This window comes from Epinephelus lanceolatus, chromosome 17, assembly GCF_041903045.1.
Source record: "Epinephelus lanceolatus isolate andai-2023 chromosome 17, ASM4190304v1, whole genome shotgun sequence".
NCBI lineage: Eukaryota > Metazoa > Chordata > Actinopteri > Perciformes > Serranidae > Epinephelus > Epinephelus lanceolatus.
This window is the reverse complement of record NC_135750.1, coordinates 28,444,969-28,458,139: the sequence shown is the minus strand read 5'-3', so window position 1 is coordinate 28,458,139 and position 13,171 is coordinate 28,444,969. Positions and strand designations below refer to the sequence as shown.

The 13,171-nt window shown below is 41.1% G+C and overlaps 1 protein-coding gene across 10 annotated transcripts in view; it reads left to right on the top strand.

Moving 5' to 3' along the window:
* The window catches only part of lyst (lysosomal trafficking regulator), a 76,130-nt gene that overhangs the window by 28,879 nt on the left and 34,080 nt on the right, over nt 1-13,171 (top strand). For 7 of the 10 annotated variants that reach the window (XM_078160893.1, XM_078160897.1, XM_033612761.2 and 4 more), the window contains 6 exons: nt 4,549-5,491; nt 5,591-5,776; nt 8,527-8,683; nt 11,616-11,827; nt 11,943-12,009; nt 12,432-12,541. In XM_078160893.1, the coding sequence (XP_078017019.1) occupies nt 4,549-5,491; nt 5,591-5,776; nt 8,527-8,683; nt 11,616-11,827; nt 11,943-12,009; nt 12,432-12,541 (1,675 nt within the window). The remainder of the gene's footprint in view (nt 1-4,548; nt 5,492-5,590; nt 5,777-8,526; nt 8,684-11,615; nt 11,828-11,942; nt 12,010-12,431; nt 12,542-13,171) is intronic. The other 3 variants (XM_078160899.1, XM_078160898.1, XM_078160896.1) reach the window with 3 other exon arrangements.

The following is a 13,171-nucleotide window of genomic DNA, read 5'->3' as shown; positions in this document are numbered from 1 at the left end:
GTAGTATTGGACAGTACTTCACAGTTCTGCTAAAGATGTGTTTTAAATTTTAAATTTTTGAGGTAGAAAGATGTGTAGCTGCAAGTTGTTCTTGGGTTAATTAAAAGTGCAGAAGCATCAGTAATATGTGTTAAAACTAATTTGTCTTCACAGTGATGCAGGTAGGTCTTCTGAAAAATGTTTTAGCAAATTTCTTATTCAAAAAATGAATTCTGCTCCTTTTATACTATCATAAAAAAGCAAATATAACCAGCCAGCTCAAAGTAGACACCTAATCCACTTGGACATTGTTTGTCATTAGATCTGTCTCTGCAGGTCATTGCTAATTGATGCTAATCAATTATTTATTACAGCTTTGTGGACTGAGCAATAGACGGGTTATTGACTGTTTATGTAACACTGTTACGAGTACATTAGTCTGGCTAAAGCAGGTGTTTGTGGTGTTTGTTCAGACACCTTTAACTGGTATTACTGTATTAATTAGGTTTACTTTTGAGTCCTCAGCTCTGAAACATTTCAGAGACGTTGTATTGCCCAGAAATGTGTGAATGTGAGTGTGAATGTGTTTGTCTGTCTGTTTGTTAACCCTGGTGACCTGTCTAGGTTGTGCACCGGCTCCTGCCTACTGCATGCTGGGATAGGTTGAATCCCCATGCGACCCTAAACAGGATCAGTGTGTATAGAAAATGGATGGATGGATGCTTTGAGGCAGTCTGTCAGCGGTGGGCGGATAGGTTTCCTTATTAAAATTCAGAGTGTGTTGTTCTGCTCTCTGCAGGTTTGACTGGCATTCAAAGTCTTTACAGCTGTGATGTTTGTCATCTGAGCCTTTTCAAAAGGCACTTTAGAGACAATTTTAGGTCCTTACACTTATGTAAAAGACATCATTATACAAGTCTTATACTCAGATAAATCCCACTTTCAGAGACCTGAGCTCTCTCATGTGTTATTTTTCCCTTCACATACCTTAAATGCATTTTTGTTCACATACCAAGCCACTGCTGCTCAATGAATATTTGTAATTTACATACATAAGGAAGCTCATTATTATAATTGGTTGTATAAGGGATGTACAGTTGAATACCTTTTTAATGCAAGATTAAAGCTGGCATGCGGAAAGTTTACATCCAATTGAACATCTGTTACATTCAAGCCCTTGCCAAACAAGTTTACATAATGTTGATTAAGTCTAAAGCCACCAGGAAAACCTCTCTGTACTTCACAGAATACAGAATACCAGAGTAGTGGTGTATGGTGTCTGTTGCAACTTTCCCGTGCAGGCGCACAGTAGTATTGTGAAAAATATCAATTCAAATATCAATACACATAAATTCTAAATAATTGAAACAGTGATAAGACTCAATTTCTGCATTATCGATACACTGCTACCAGCTGCATTTTCTTGCTCTCTGTTTTGTAATGTTTACGACAGTCATCCTATTGTTCTCTGCTACTAACGAAGAAAAGAAAATAGGTATGGAATGTGGATTATTTTTCAAGGTATTGTACTGAAATTGGGAAGTCCATTATGGTGACAACACTAGCACACCAGAAGTGATGCATTTTACGTCATCCAGCCAGATCTTAAGGGGGCAGAATGGGTGGAGAGACCTTAGCAACGGAGAAGCAGGTGTGGCAGAAGCTATGGCATAAAAACTTAAGAGGTGTCCAAGTAAAGGTTTCTGGAGTGGTTGAAAAAAAAAAACAACAAAAAAAAACCTTCACCTACAAGCATACATCATCCAAACTTCAGGTGGCAGCACACATGGTAAATAAAATAGTGGTTTCTTAAATGTAACACACAACTGGTTTTATTAATTTAAAAGAATCAGTATGTTCGGGAGCATTGGCAACCAAATTGCAGTTTGCTGCATAGCAAGATCAAGAAATAGCCTGTAGCAGGATGCTTCTGAACTACTTCTTCTAAACAGGGTGAAACCACAGATCCATGCATATACTGTATTGGATATGGTCAGTCTCATTAGGTTAGACTATACGACTCCATCTGGTGGACCAATGACATATTTGAGGGTTGTTGTTTTTTTTTCTTTTGAAATATTGGTACATTACATTATTACACATTAGTGATGACCATCAATCTTAACTTTCCATCTCTTCAGCCTTTTTTCAAACTGTTAAATAAAAGTCACCTGTCCCAAACAGCACATTCAGTATAATCAGAGTGCTTTTTACTCAAATTATCACTGGGCACACACACACTTAAATAGTGTATTGAATGACAAAGGTTTAGAATTTTTATATTTGGGTGTTCTTATCCTTCTCCTACATTTAAATGGCTACAGAAATACAGAAGCTACAGAGTATACATTGATTTAAAAGCTTGCCAACAAGAAAACTTGTTGCAAGATAACCTAAAAGACAAATAATCTACTCAAAGCTGTGCAACGTCTGACAACTTTGCCTTCCTCTTCATCATCTTGCACCGCCCCTGTAGCTTTCTGCATAACAGAACTCCATATTTTTCAGATGAGAGCATTAAATATTCAGGCTAATGGAAAGTCATCCTGATGGACTTGCACACCACTAATGAAAAGAGGAAATGTTCTGAAAATGCAGAATTAATCAACTCCACATTAATTTAGAGGAAGGCTGGAGAAAGGGTTTGAATAGGAGAAAAAAATCAGTAAGTTTATTGTTTATTAAATGTACCCATTTCATGCACGGAGCTCAAAGCGTCAAGTGAACATCTGTTTCGGTTCCTTGACATACTGGGTAAACAATCCCATGCTGAGATTAAAGTGTTTTTATTTTCAGGCAGTGTATAGTGTCAGCACGTCTCTTGAGAGGCTTGTTTTCTCTCACCAAATGTTGATTTAACCTTCACTCAGAGGTGACACATTATTCTTTTAAGATAATTTACCCTGCATTGTAATAGCGTGATTTATTATTTATCACTGCCTCAATAGTGTGTGTATACTTGTAGTAAACAAATTTAAAAGGGTAAAATGTCAGCTTTGTTTTTGGTAACTATACGTGTGATTCACATTCAGATAACTTTGACACAGTGTGATGGAAATTTGTTTTTGTGGCTCAGTAAAATAAATACAATAAAAGAACATTAGATAACAGAGCAAATGCAGTACATAAAGTGGGAACTTTAGAAATATAGCAGTTATGTTTATGTGCAATGTTGGCGTGTTGTGTCCTTCACAGTTAATTTATCATGTTAATAGAAGTTGACTAATGTATTTAAAGGAGTTGTTGTGCCCTGGGGGAAATTACATCTGCAACCCGATGGGAGGAAATGAAATCAGTGAAGGAAGGAGTGTGATGGGTCCTCTGTGGTGGCAGTGGCTTTTCCTCTGATTGACTAGTTGCAGTTTGTTAGATTAGACTGAGTGGTGCCATTTATTTTAACTGCTGGGAGATCTGGAAGTGTTAAAATGTGCGCACTTCATATCTGCTTTCTTTTTCTTTCTGTCACCATATTAATCTTTTCCTTGGCCAGTGAGAGGCACACGCATAGCTATGTTCCTCCTGGGGGTAATTTTTAAGTAAATGAATGGCATAGTGCAGAAAATATTGGCACTTAAACTCTTTTACAAAACTCTCATACACAGCAGAGGTCAGCCCTTCATCAAGTGCTGTGGAGACTTCACTGGTGCTGCTTAAGTAGCCACTAGCACTTGAGCTTAGTTGATTTTCGTCTACTTCTCTTCCTAATAGTTTCTATTTGCCACGATTGCAGTGTTTTTAAACTATTCATTTTACCTCCAGTCTTTTGCCACCATGGTTCAACTCTTAAAGGTAGGATCTGGAGGATTTTCAAACAAAACAAAATATAGACATATACAAATGAAATCCTGCTTAATCATCACCTATGGGCTTCTACTCATGTGTGGTGGTGACTCTGTTTGCAGAGCTCCTGCCCTTTAACTGTATTTTGATGTTTTTGTGAGCTCGGACCACTTCTGGGCGGAGATTTCCCCAGCCAATGACAGAGCGCAGGTGCCGTGCCCAAGCGTGTCCGAGCGTGTCCGAGCGTGCACCAGCGCGAGCCTTGTCTGAACCTCTTCTGTGAAGATTTCTTCCATACCTCCGGGCTCCGTACACCCAGGAGAGTTGAGCCTGATAGGAGGGGCCGAATTTGAATGTGTGTTTACAAACAGCAACTGGAAAATCCTCCAGACCCTACCTTTAACTAATCATGGATATATGTGCTCACTATATTCAAGAATGTGACTATACTGTGGGCTGATGTTAAAACAAAAATATTAAATTTCAGGGATCTCGTAGTTTAAGTATTTTTATTTGAAATTTGCTATTTTGATAACATTTTATATACATTTAAATAAATTAATTTGGGAGATTCCTCCACACACTACTATAGAGGGAGCTTGCGTACCACCAGTGGTAGATGTACCACAGTTTGAGAACCAGTAGCATAGTGTATCAAAGTGTTTAATGTCCATGAATGAATAATTTATTTCTTGTCTTGCTAGTTGCCCATATGTATATCGAGTGTGTGTAATGTTTATGTCCATGTTTTGTCTTACGTTGCTCATTTTCTAATATTTTCTGTTACAGGGTGATCAGAGACCTTTTTGTCAGTTGTAACGGGCTCAACCAGGTGACAGAGCTCGTCTACCTAGACCAGACACGCTCTTTGGCTTTGAAGGTGTTTGAGACTTTGATTATAGGCATTGGACACCAGCAGGCTGACGGAGTGCTTCAGGAGTTGGAGAGTGCTGATGCTGAAGAAAGGGAAGCCGTCCTAGGCCTGGCTGAGGAACTGGGGTCCCGAGGAGTTGGAGAAGGTCCACAGAGCCTTAGTAAGTTCTATGAAGGCCTAAAGGAGGCATATCCACGTCACAAGAGCCGGAGTGGGCAGGGTCGTGGACCCGGGCGCAGCCGAGCAGAGACCCACCTTCACGTTATCAACCTCTTCTTGTGTGTGGCCTTCCTCTGTGTCAGCAAAGAGGCCGATTCTGACCGGGACTCGGCCAATGACTCTGAGGACACTTCAGGTTACGACAGTACTGCCAGTGAACCTCTTGGCGGGCGACTGCCTTACCTGTCCCCAGACAGCGTGGTTCTGCCCTCCAAAGAGCAGGTACGACGCGCTGCAGATGTTTGGTCAGTGTGCCGGTGGATCTACCTGGCCAGCCCCTTGTTTCAGAGGCAGTTCTTCAGGCTAGGAGGACTCGATGTCTGCTTGCGCCTCATGGACATGGTTATTCAGAAGCTTTCCTGTAAAACCAAGGATGGGAAAGCAAAGAAGAAGAGGGATGGTAAGGGCAAAGGCAGCCCTGAGTCCACAACTACCTCACTGGGACAGGAGGAGACAACTCATGTTTCAGCCGACACCCTCGGCACTGGTCCAGCTGAGGGAAAGACCAAAGATCCAGCAAAGAAGCTGGAGGAAGAGTGGCAACTACAAAGTATTCGTCTCCTTGAAGCCTTGCTGGCTATTTGTCTGCACAGTGCTAACTCGGCCCTGCAGAGGATAGAGCCTGAGCTTTCTCATCAGGTATGTAGTTTGATATCATACTCAGCTAATCCCTGACTACTTCAACCACATAAAGAACCCTGGCTTAAATTAAACTGTTTTGTCTCCTCTCCACTGTAGCTCCAGTCAGTTGAAGAGACGCTGTTTGAGGTGAGAGACCAGCTCTTTCGCTCAGGGGTGGTGAACTCTGACCTTGCTATTCCTCTGTTTGACTCTCTCCTGAGAGTGGCCTTGGCAGAGGTGTCGTCCTGCCCTGATCCCCCTGAGGAGAAGTCAGACAGGGTGAGTCCTGCCTTTGGACAAACTGTGAGTGAAGTTACAGCACCTTTTTATATTCTCAAGTTTTTGCGAGCTACTCGTGTATCAAGAGGCAAGTTCAGGTTATTGCCAGTCAGACACTTGATTCCTCTGCAACTACAGGAGGTACTATCTTCATCACAGCATAAAGCTCCAGCCAAAATGTTACTCTGCTCATCTTGGAGAATGAAGCTTTTTTTCAATTCTAATTAAAACTATGAATGCATTGTTTGCATCTTATGTGCACATTTTCAAACAACTGCAAGTATCCTCTTCTTACACTAACAACTACTCCATCTCTACTGCCCTCTGCCTATGTAACAAAGTGCCAGTGTACACTCTAGTTATTCACTTTATTTAATGTTTCTACAATTTCATTTGCTGCTATTTTCAGATCAGTAACAAGATGCTTTTTGGCATCCTGTGGTTTCAAGGCACGGACTATAAACCTTAGCTGCATGTCCTATCTGTCGCCACTCCTTTCCTGTTTCCTCTCCCTGTCAGTAGGGATGTAAGGACACATCAATCTGGGTCAATATATTGTGCCAATGATCAACGATCCAATATTATGGATTTAAAGTGAAAACATCGACACATATCGTCATCTTTAAGATAAGATTTTTTTTTTTTTTTTTTTTTTTTTTAAGTTCCATGGCACCATTTCTGTCCAAGTACACCTCCTTCCCAAACATTCAAACAGTGCTAGTTACAGGTAATTGTACACAGCCAACCATAAGCATTTTAATAATGCATATTGTTGCATTGTTGTCCAAAGAATCAGTATAATATTGTATTGTAATAAAACTTGTGATTTACACCCCTATCTGTCCTCTCTATAATACAGCTCTAAAGTGCCACCCAAAACTTGAAAGAATAGTAACTATTATCAAAGAAATAAGGGCTGTTTTTTGTGCTCTGTTTTGTGTCTTGCCCTTTCATTAAACAAGGTCTCATCACCAGTTTAATAAGGTGGCAAAGAGGCAAATGGTGTGAAGCAGGGGTGACAACTGGAAAGAATCAAGTGAGGTCAAAACAAGCATGTGACCAGACACAAACTGCATCATATTGTGTGCTGAATGATTGAAACTTATCTTTCAATGTGCCTAACGAGCTGCTGTCGAGGGGACAATGAATCCCTGCCTGATAAAGGTTCGTTCAAACACAAAAGATTGAAAGAACGCACATTTTGTATTTACAGTTGTTAAATTGCTTTTTTTCCCCAGTAGAATGAAACAGACTGTGTTCAGTCACCACACGCTGCTTCTTTGGCTGAACGCCACGGCAAAATATAAAGAGCAGCGATGTTTATTTAGGAGGGAACCGTACAATGAAAAGAAAAACCATTTTGCAGCCAAGCGTCATCAGGCATCAGGGAGGCTGTGTATGGCCACTCACACTATGTTGCTAAGCAGCCGTTATCTGCCCGATGTGCAACAAAACAGCAGACGTAAATAATGATGGCCTTTGTTTAGAGCAAGCAGTGGATGCGAACGTGAGTGAGCATGGTCTCATTTTGAAACCCAATCAGGTGGTACTTTATTTTGAAGATTTTTACATGATAGTGCAAGTTCCTCCAATATAGCCTTCATAAACATATAAAGAATAAATTAGTTGAAATATTCACACATGTCCTTCAGTCACAGTGACTCCCGCTTTCTCAATAGTGACACTGTTAATGTAATCTACATTAATGAATGACTCAACACCATGTGTGGTTAGGATCAGACATGTAACTGCTTTTATTTGTTCCAGGAAGTGTGACAAGTACCAAAAAAGAGAACCCGATGTGAAAAGATAATAATTTTCCTCCTGGTTGTTCTCACTAAAATGACTACCCGCCTGGTAGTGGGTGCCTCCTATCTCACAGCCTCAGATGTGTTTTTCACAAGTCTTAAAATGCCTGTCTGAGTAAGCCTGTTCCAACACTGGGGGATTTAGATTTTTATATAATAGATTTACCTATTTCCTAAGAGCTTAGTTTCTTTCTCAGTGAACCCAGCAGAGCGTGATGTTCACTTAACCATTACAAGTATGTGCTATGAAGCTCCAAGATTAGTCTTCCACCACAAATTTGTCCACCGAAGGACTATTCTTTGAAATGCTCCCTTCAGCCACAATTGAATATCAAAGCAGCCTCATATTATGCTGAAAGGAATAGAGGTGTGTATTACAGTAAGCCCCTTCTTTGAACTGGTAAACGGTTTAGAGTTTGACTGTTTACTTGAGTGTGTGTGTGTGTGTGTGTGTGTGTGTGTGTGTGTGTGTGTGTGTGTGTGTGTGTGTGTGTGCGTGCGTGCGTGCGTGCGTGCGTGCGTGCGTGCGTGCGTGCGTGCGTGTGTTTGTCTATGTGCACATATGATGACTGATTGTTCACGTCAAGGAACTGGGCTGTGTGAGTGCCCTGTGAGTCAGCTGATATTTGTCTTATGACCAAAATCTTGTACTTTTTTTTTTACCCTCTCTCTTGAAAACATTTTGTTGGCAATTTTTTTCGCTGTATTAGTGGTTGGACCGCTGCTTTTCATGCTTTGTATATTTTAGCAAAACATTCCTAATCCAGGACTGTTTTTTTTTTAACAGGATTGGGTAAGAGCTTGTGAAATGTATCTCATTTTACGAACTGTTTGACAGTGTACCAGGCGGTGATCTTGTTGTGTTTGGACTGAAAGGGATTCAAGTCCATGAATTTTTCTTGCTTCCCCTCCTCTTTCTCTCTGTGTCTCGATCTCACTCTTCCTCTGTGACTTTCCTTCTGTCAGAAGCTACAGGTGTTGGCGGAGGGGGTGGCCCCGGCAGGCGATCTGTCTGAGGAGGTGGACGAGGTGCAGAGCTGTGGCGTCAAGCCCCCGGGGGAGGAGGAGGGCTACGACGCTGACAGCGAAAGCAACCCTGAAGACATGGCCAAGCAGGAAGAGGGTAGGTCCATGCTTACTGCCACACCACACACAAACACACACATACACACTTACTCCTCCTCAAAATTCCACAGCTACCGCACACACCTGACTGCTCCTAATGATATTAGCTTAGGCTGGTTTAACGCTTAGCGCACTATTATTATTATTATTTTAAGAGCGCTGTTAATTGTTTTTTCATCATGTGCTCCGTCCTCTGTAACATTTGTTTTTGTTTGTGGTAAATGTCAACATACTAATCTTGATGGATTGAGAGGTCGTGTATCGGTCTCAACCTCTAAACCTGTTTATTTTTAGCCTTGGGAAATCTTGCTTCTCCCGCTGTTGAATTGATCGCCCAACTCTTGTTGAATTATTATTCATTATTGCATTTCCATGCATTCCATTCAATGGAGGATTTTATATTGAACAGCATCATGTTTTTTTAACCACTTTGCAGTAAAACCCACATCCTCCTTTGGTTTGCTGTGGAGGATATTTTGCAATAAGAAGTGGCTAGTTTTTATGCACACATATGACATGGCAGAAATGGGCCGGAACGCTTTTTTTCTCCTCACAACAGCCTCTTGTGTTAACTCTGACTCTCCACTCTGGTCTCACCGGTTAAGAACATGGCCTGATTACACCCTTTTTACTTTTTCATCCCCTCAGAATACAATCATTGTTTTACATTTTACAACTGCGGGCAACTACACTCTGTGGCCTCATGAGCTGGATCTTGTGACTTTAAGTCTCCATCAAATGGAGACTCTAACTTCCTGGAATACTTTTTCGTCTTGAAAAACAGTGAATCTGAAACACTGACCTCATGCTAGATACATTTTAACCCCAAACCCAGGCGATAATGCTCCACCCTTCCTCTCATATCTCCTTAATATTGAACATACTGGTTCAGCTGAAATGCATCATGTTAATAAAGTAAGCACTACTATTACAGTAATAGCTGCTGGCTACTTTAGTCACAGAGTTAATTAAATGAAAGGACTTCTAAAATGCTATTCAAATTATTATTTTTTATTTTGTTCAAAAACATAGGATGTCAGTAGCTTAAGTAATGGTCGCTATTAGAGATGAGACAATATACAATGTTGTAGCAGATTGCGATAAAAAACATTTACAATAACCTGTGGTGAATTTTTATTATCAGGCTAATACTTAACATCATGCCCAGCAGCCCTCAGACAGACTGCTAGGCAACCAGCACTAATATAGTCTCTGCAGAAACAGGCTGCATACATACCAACCTAGAAAAAGGATCTTAATCAAGCAAAGCATATTTTATATCAAAAGATATGATGCTTTTTTATGTGATGCATTAAAAATACCTGTTTCCTAACAAACTGTAAGTGATTCTGGTACGTTTTAGTGCCATTTTAGTGCCGTTTCAAGCATATGTTGATGAGTATCAGGTTAATATCATGATCATAATGCCATTTTCATATCGCCTCATATCTAGTCACCAGCATGTGGTTTTGTAGAAGTCTCGGAGTACATAGGGGGTTGTTGCTTGATTGACAGGTGTCTTAACCTATCACAGTCAGCTGTGGTGTTTGCTACTTGCTCATCCTACATCCTGACTCCCCAGGCTTTCCTATTTCTGCCCAAATTACTATTTCCTGATAAATGCTGTCTCTTCACAATCCAATCATATTACATCACAATATAGCCCAAACACATACTATGTTTTTATGAAGTCTATTTCCTCATCTAAATGTATTCACTGCAGCTTTACCAGCTTCTTATATTTTGTTATACAGGAGGTTAATTCAAATGATATGTAAATGGTAAAATGGATTGTGAATGGACTTGCAATTTTAAAGCACCTTTCTAGTCTTCTGACCACTCAAAGTGCATTTACACTGTGAGTCACATTTACCCATTCACACACTGGTGGCCACAAGGTGCCACCTGCTACTCAGCTTTTAGACATTAACACACCATCGAGAGCACTTTGTGGTTCAATATCCTGCCCAAGTATACTTTGACATGTGGACTGGAGGAGCAGAGGATCAAACCGCTGATCCTCCCGATTGGCGGACAACCTAAAGTACCTCGTGAGCCTCACCTGTCTGCTGAGGTATAAAGACTACATTTCTTTCCCAAAATCACAGCAAAAAATTACATACAGTGGATGCTGTTGCAATATATTGAATTATAATGAATATACTTTATTTCAAACACTTAAAAGATAAATGAAATATATAAAAAACTTAAGAAAATAACCAACAATTAATGGTGAACATGTAGAACAGACTTGCAATAAGCAACATGAATTATTATTTCATGTCCAAAATGGAATAGGAAAAGCAACATGCTTGTCAAGACCCACCCTATCCTATACTAATCCATCAATACTAAGTCAATCACATAAACCAGCTCTCAGCCCCAGCCCCCATCCTCACAACTAAACCGTTATGTTAATTTGACCTCAAACACAAGCATGTCAATTTTTCACACAATGATATTAAGTGATACCTGTTGGTATACGCCTTTGACTTTATATTTCCTGACAGGCTCAGCAGTATATATCTGGATGTGTGAGTGTTAGATGGAGGCAAACTGTGTAGCTGTGCACAGGGAGAGAGAGAGCAAGCTTCATTAATCAAAGGAGGTCCCAGAAGCAGTGTGAGAGCCTGCTGGGCTGCTCTCCTGTAAATCATGAGGGGACTCCCATGCTGCTCTGAGGCTGAGCACAGCACTGAGGCTAATTCATTTTTATGAGCTGCCTCCAAGATGGGAGGATAGAGCCGAAGCAGGGAATGCCTGTGGATTGTTAAGGTGTTTAAGTGACACCACTGGCCAGTGTACGTGTGTGTCTGTGCTAGCATGTGTGCTGTGCCAGTCAGTGTGTGGTTGATCACATCTCCATGCCTGAGTGCGAGTCTCTTGTTGTGTCACTCATCTCGCATTGGTGTGTGTTGTGGTTCTCTTAGGAGTAAAGGTGGAGTCTGCTCTGCTGCGTGAGTTTGCGGCGGTGGCAGACGGGCCCAGGCGCGGCGAGCTGCTGTTCCCAGAGATCTGCACAATGGAGCTGCAACTGCTCGCCACCGGCTCCCCAGACCTGGATGTTCTGAGTCATGTGTTTCATAGCCTGCTGGGTGCAGTGCACGCCAACTGCCGCAATGCTGCCTTACTGTATGACCAGGTCAGACTGACCGCATCTTTTTGTGCTGCTCTTAACTGTTTCAGCAGTCTGTCTTACTTTTCTCCTCAGCTGTGCTCTGAGGAATATGACTGACCTCTTGTTCTGGTCCTCACAGGGGGGAGTTAAAACCATCCTGTCTGGCTTTCACAGCATCCTCAGCCAAACAGACCCCTCCTTGACAGGTTTGTTATTTCTTCTGGTTTATTTTTGTCTTATCTGACACTGTAGGATATTATTCATGTGTGACATCTAGGGGGAAAAAATGGGTACACTCAGTTTGCAAATTTTCTTTTTCCTGCTGCTGACATTTCGACTGGGTCCTCAGGGTTCAAACGTCATTCTCAGTCTGAATCATTCTAGTAATTCTTGGGAAAATCTGTACCCAAAGGATTGATTTTATATATAGAATGTATCTTTATCCTATATGCTGTTGTTAAATATTCTCATGTATGTGGCCTTTTTGTTTTTCTGTACCATTTCTATTTATTGCTGAGAGCAACACGAGGAGTGATGCTGTTTTGTGTTTCTGCCTGTGGTGTTCTGGTGCATGCCCAAGTGAATGAAAATTGTTTACGTAATCTGCTCTTCATTGGTCTACGTTCAGATTGCCAGACTGTGCTAGTGGAGCTGCTGGTTGCCATGGTGAGCCAGCGAATCACAGCGGAGGAACTGGCTCTATTGATTCGCCTCTTCCTGGAGAAGACCCCACCTACTGTAAATAGCAAACTCTATCAGTCACTCAACAATGCACTGTTAGCTTACGTTCGGGGTGTTGACACTGATAGCTTATGCTCACACTGTCTGTACATTCAATTTTTCAGCAGGAACAAGAACTTATTTGTAAGACACCCTTCCTGTCACACTCTCTTCTCACTCCTTGGCTCTTAAAAACTCATCAACACATAATGCTCCCTCGGGCCCTCCTCATTCTATATACAATTAACACCAATGTGTGCGGAACAGATGTGATGCTACAACATATTACCGCAGGTCTGTTTGTTTAATTGGAATCAGGCAGCAGACATCATTTAAAACCTCTCTCCCAGAAAAAGGTTCCCCACAGGGAGGAAAGGGGGTTATTTTTAACCATGCGAACTTACTGACATGTTTTCCATCTCTGAAAATGAGACATATCAGTGACTACAGTGGCCACATGTGATTATTTTTGTACTTCTACCTAGGTTTTTCTGTTTCAGACAGGTTTGCCACATTCTATCAGGACTCTCAAAGTTACCACAGGTTTAATACTGAGCTAGTTTAGATGGGTCTAAAGTAATTTAAGTAATTAAACTTCTCAGTAATGTGATTTTTCTTTATTTTCTTCACTTAATTTAGGGATTAAAA